This window comes from Trichechus manatus, unplaced genomic scaffold (genome assembly GCF_000243295.1).
Source record: "Trichechus manatus latirostris isolate Lorelei unplaced genomic scaffold, TriManLat1.0 scaffold00040, whole genome shotgun sequence".
Classification (NCBI taxonomy): domain Eukaryota; kingdom Metazoa; phylum Chordata; class Mammalia; order Sirenia; family Trichechidae; genus Trichechus; species Trichechus manatus.
The window spans coordinates 19575613-19581598 of NW_004443976.1; the positions used below are offsets into that span (position 1 = coordinate 19575613).

Here is a 5986-nt window from a genome sequence, read left to right on the forward strand (position 1 = left end):
GCTGGAGAAAAATGTAGAACAAAATTCTAACTCACAAAAAAAGACCAGACTTACTGGCCTGACAGAGACTGGAGAAACCCTGAGAGTATGGCCCCTGGATACCCCTTTAGCTCAGTAATGAAGTCACTCCTGAGGTTCACCCTTCAGCCAAAGATTAGACAGGCCCATAAAACGAAATGAGACTAAAGGGCACACCCATCCAGGGGCAAGGGCTGGAAGGCAGGAGGGGACAGGAAAGCTGGTAACAGGGAACCCAAGGTTGAGAAGGGAGAGTGTTGACATGTCGTGGGGTTGGTAACCAATATCACAAAACAATACGTGTACTAACTGTTTAATGAGAAGCTAGTTTGTTCTGTAAACCTTCATCTAAAGTACAATAATAATAATATTAATAACAAAAAGAACTTACTGCCTCTAAATTCACTGAACCCCAGTTTCTCCCTCCATCTGTAAAACAGGGATTAATGCTACCTGCTTCCCAGGGTTGTTATGAGAATTAAATAAAAAAACACGTGAAACATCTTCCAGCACAGTGACTGCTTTATAGCACATGCTCAACAAATGTTCACAAATCTTGTTTAGGGAATCACTGCCTTATAGACTATCATTCCACTGCCCACTTCCATTGCCAGCCCTGGGGTGATACAATGATATAGAAAAGAAAACTAAGTACATATTCTAACATTCTAAAACATCTCTCTGTTTCCTCCAAACTAAGGTTATTAACAATTTACTTTCTGGTTTGTGTGCCTAAATTAATTTAAGAACTTTCTTCCCCACTGACTTGGGGGATGTTACAAGAAGGATGTTACAATCATCATTCAGCAACCAATATTTCTGGAGTGTCAACTATATGCCAAACATTGTTCTAGGCGCTAGGGACACACGAGCGAACAATAACAAAAAACCCAAAACGCTCATGAGTTCACATTCTAGTGGAATAAAATGGATAGCTGAATATGCTAAATAAGTGAAGCTACTTTAATTACATATTTTTAATTAAAACTTTAAAACCCAAGATTGTCTTCTAAATGCTGTCTTTCACTGTTTGACATTTCTTGCAATACTTCTCAGAAATATTAAAATGCCTAACCAAATAGTTTTAGAAGAATGAAATAATACTTGCAATCTACTTAAGTGATAAAATTAGTTTTCCTTATTTTAATTACATAGTTTTAAAAGTACCAACGCCATTCTAATAATGAGGGTTTCAAAAGAAAGCGATAGTGGTTATAAGATCACCGCTTTGTCAAACCAATTTTCCATATCAACTCCGATGTTATTTGAAAAGTATTTTATAGTTTCCATTCCAATCAATTCTCTCAAGGATTCCTCAGACTTGACTTTGGTTTCACGTATCACTCATTGCATAAGATTTAAAGTAGCTTCTAAATATATTATAAATATAAACAAGAGTCTATAAATAGTAAATTATCAATAGTACAAAAATATGCACCGGATGAAGTATAAAGTAACAAAACAAAACAAAACAAAACAAACCTTCACTTTCCTACACAGGAGGAAATAAGTCTTAAATTTTTACATATTCAAAATAACAACAAAATCTATTTCTAATATAGCTGGATGAAAAGGATATTAAGGAATTACTCAAATGATTTACTCCACAAAATACAGTGAAAAAGGGAATTTTCCCATAGAGACTAATGTTTTGAGTTTTTTAATATCCTATCTATAAAGTTGACTCTACATTTAGGCATCAAACTCAAATTGGGCATGTGCTTGTGTTTTTAATTTTATTCACCTATCAATGTCCTTTGTGGCTGAAGAATACTTTGTTATTAAAGAATGTGTATTTTGAGTTAATTTTTTAAGACTGACGATGGATGGACGTACTTTTCACCCTAGATAATCACCTACTTTCCCTTCTCACTGGAGTTACATGTTTGAAAAATGGTTGGGGAAAATAGGGTAGTCCATAGCCATAGAACAAAATTGCTCTCTGTCTAATACCAACTGACACACATGAGCTTTTAAAATCCTCACAAGCTCCTATCACTGAACTAACCAGACCATAACTAGACCATAACCTGTAATCATTAAATACTGGTGATATGAAACACTTAACCAGACAGCAAATTTTTGGTTCCAGACTTAGAGTTTAAAGCTTTCAGTACAGCCTCAAGGTGACTTGCAATAAGAGAAAGCTCATTTTTATTTTTGGTCATGGCAGAACTAATACTGAAGAGAAAAATCTAGTCATTGACTTTACATCCCTGCAAGGGTCATGACTGCGCATTTTAAACATATCATTTAAGCAATGCAAACAGTTCATCTGATGTATCATCTCAGAAAAGTCCTGGCCATCACAGCTTCTGACTTAATAAGATGTATACCAAAGTCGCTATGAGTCGGAATCGACCCGATGGCAACAGGTTTGGTTTGGTTTTATACCAAAGTAGTATTTCTTATGCAGATGTTTAGAGGTCATGATATGGTAATTTTTGAAAGAAAAAAAAAACTTCCCAAAAGCACATGTGAAATTAAATATCTACAAGGAATCTTAAAAGGGGAAGTAAAGTGAAGGGTGGAAGATAAAAGGAATCTGGAACTGTCATAATACCCACAAATTTTCTAGATCTGCTATATAGGACTGAAATCTCAAAGAAGAAATGATTCCAATTCTCACAGAGAATTTCTTTGCTCATTACTACCTTTATCTTATCTGTCACTAAGAAATCCTCAAATCAAGATGGACAGATTAACTAGCGTTTCACAAGTCTTTCAAAGAGGCACAAATGGGGATACGCTCTTAAAGCTGATGCTTGAGAAAAGGAAGAGGTGAATGCTCACCTCAGACACTATTCCATCAGGAGTAAGTTCCCGCTTCCTTTATTCCTCTCCTTTCTGCTGAAAATCATACTCATCTCACAAGACTCAGTTCAAGTTCTACCTCTTCCACAGACAGGGTCCATGTTATTGCAGCCCACACACTTTTTGCTAGTGGGAACAACTCCTGTAAAGTATAACTAGGTACATAAGCACACTTCATATGCATTTATAATATTCTCTTGTTATACACCAATTTTTTGAGGTCCTCATGCTTCTACTTTTTTAGTATTTTAAACCCTACAAAGCGCTTAATAACATTTAAGTTGTGTATTAAGTGTGACAATGAGCAACTCAGCCCTGGCCCACTACTAAGGTACACAAACGGAATCAGAAACCCCTCCCAGAGTCTCAAATCAAGCTGCTCACTGATGAAGATTCCAGATCTGTGCAAGTTCTCCAGCCATACCCACAAGTTCCTTAGCTGAGTCAGAGAGGTAAAGACAGGACTAGAATCAGTCAAATATCCAAGAGGAAGACCCGGGGGTGTCAATCACCATTTCTAGGGTACAGTCTCTCCCCTGGCTGTTAAGAGCACTGACTAGGAATCTGACTGCCTGAGTTCAAGACCCAGCTACACTGCTTATTGTGTAAGTGAGTTAACCAATTTGATCCTCAATTGCCCCATCTGCAAAACAGGGATACTAATGGTGTCTTATCTCAATAGGTTGTGACCAACATAAAGTGAGACAATGCAGTCCATGGAAAGCGCTTAGCACAGTGTCTGTAGTTAATAAGACAATAACGAGCATTGACAGCTTATCTACAGAATGGGTGAGCTGACCTAGGTTATCCTTAAGGAGGCTTCTTCCATCGCTCATGTGAGAACTGGGACCAAAATGCCAGGAAGGAGTGTCACCACTCCAGCCAAAGAGCTCTCTCTGCATCCCTTGAACAAATGACAGCCTCTAGGTAGAGCTTCTCTGCCAGTCAGCCGGCAGGAGGGTAAATGGCCTGAGCCCAGTCTCTATTACAGGGTGTTCTCCTCCACCCTCACTACCTCCTTCCCCTCAGGCCAACAAGCATTGTTTGAGCAGCTACTGAGTGCCTGGGGGGTTCACGTGGATGTGATGGGGCGTAGGTCGGGGCCACACTCACTTGTTCCTGCGGATCCAGTCGATGAGGGCGCGCACTTCGGGGACGTCGTCCAGGGATGGGGGCTCGCCAGTGTGGAACTGGTCTGGGAAGCTCCGGTTGAGGTCGTGGCCGCGGCTGTTGTCGCGGCCAGTGGGCCCCGGTGGATCGCCGTCACTGAGGCCGCAGTCGCCCTCGCGGGCGCGCTCGAAGCCATCGGGGTTGAGGCTGGGCATCACGTACACGTCGGTGGTGTTGAGCAGCCGGACGAGGCGCGGATCTCCGCGGCGGTAGCCGGCCACCAGCTCGCGGGCCAGGTAGACCAGCACCTGGCGCGATACGGTCTCGTCGCCGTGCATGTTGCCCACGAGCTTCACCTGCGGCCGGCCGGGGAGGAGCGGCCCCGCTGCGTCGGGCCCCGAGTCTCCGTCAGGGGGCGGCGGCTCCAGGCCGGCCGTGAGGCGCAGCACCCACAGCGGCCGGCCCTCCACCGAGCGGCCGATGCTAAAGAGACGAGCCAGGCCCGGGGACCCCGCGGCCGCCACCTCCTTCAGCACCGAGCTGAGCTCCTCTTCGTGGTAGTAGTGGTCGAACTGGCCTTCGGCCGCCTGGGCGCCCGCGCTTGTAGTCGTCGTCGTCGCCTCTGCCTTCTTGATGTGCGCCGCCTGGGCCGGGCTCCTCAGCAGCAGCAGGCACAGCAGCAGCGGGAGGCGCCCCGGCTGCCACGGCGGCCGCGCGTCCCAGCCACTCGCCATCTTCTAGCAGCGCTGCTAATCCCGGCTCAGCTCCCGCGGCTCAGCACTGCGGGCGGCAGGGGCCAGCCGGATCCCCTCCGCGCCTAGCAACCCCCTCCCGCCCTCCGGCCTCAGCCAATCGCCGACGGGCCTGCTGAGGCGTCACGCCAGGGGGCGGGGCTGCTCTTAAAGGAGCCGATTTCCCTCTGGGCGTGCCTTCCCCCTGTCCCGGACGAGTTTGCTCACTCTTTCTTAGCTGAGGTTAGACTCGCTCTCTTTCCCCTACTCCGTTTCCTGTTCTGCGTTTGCTCCGCTTCTCCTCTACTCGCTCAATCTCTTTTTTGTGGCTTCTCCTCCTAAATTCTCACCCCTTTTTCTCTGCGTACTCTTAACTAGCTCCCTTCCCTTCTTCGTTGCAGCTTTTCCCTGCTGCGCTTTAACGCTTAGAACCGAAAATCGAAAGAATCAGAAGATTCGAAAGAATCAAAGGACTCCAAAAAATCAAGAGGTTCGGAAGAATCTACGTTCGAAGAGTCAAAGGACGTTTTAGTTCAATCTCCTTTCCACCCTTTCCACCGGAGTCGTTCTGCCTCGGCTTGAGTCCAGCAACCAGCATGTTGTTGAAGAGAATGGAACACTTGGGGTGGCAGAAGACTCACTACCTCATAAGGCAGTCCATTCCATTTTTTAGTTGCTCTGTTGAAAGACGGCGTCTTCTTTATGTTTAGCGGAAATCTGCAACGTAGTAGGCCCCCTTTCTACATATGAATGTATATATTTCTTGGGTGTCAATGGATTTTTTCACTGCAACTGGTTCCCAGGCAGATTTCATTTCATAGTTCACCTGACCACCTCTCACACCTCTTCTGAGGGAGTTATATGTTTAACTGTGGCCTTGGAATGACATTTTTTTAAGCAACAGTCATGGCATTTCCGGAAAGTCGCGCTTGGCGAGTATAATCCCTGAACTCAACGCTCTCTCAAAGCTGGCAAATACAACGTTTTATCAAGTCCAGAGAGGAGGTCCTTTAAACTGGTCTTTAAAGTAGGCGTGAGTTACTTAGCTTGAAGAAACACAAAACCTCACAATCCATTTATCGAGTGTGAAATTCTACCCATCTAACATAATTACCATAGCTGTTGTATTTCTTCTTTCAGAGCCAGACATTTCAAGACCTCTTCCGTGAACTATGATTGAACCCCACTATGACCAGAGTTAATTGATTCATTTATCAAATATTTGTTGAGCAAATACTGTATGCCAGACCTAGAGCTAGGTGTTGTTGCTGTTAGGTGCGGTCGAGTCTGTTCCAACTCATAGCGACCCCATG

At 44.6% G+C, this 5986-nt stretch overlaps 1 protein-coding gene across 1 annotated transcript in view; it reads right to left on the reverse strand.

Annotated features, from left to right (window-relative positions):
* CPD (carboxypeptidase D) overlaps window positions 1-4733 on the reverse strand; it is a 69147-nt gene extending 64414 nt beyond the window's left edge. Inside the window, exon 1 of the mRNA XM_004376175.2 lies at window positions 3946-4733. Coding sequence (XP_004376232.1) covers window positions 3946-4676 — 731 coding nt within the window. The 5' untranslated portion in view covers window positions 4677-4733. The remainder of the gene's footprint in view (window positions 1-3945) is intronic.
* Between the last annotated feature and the right edge of the window lie 1253 nt (window positions 4734-5986).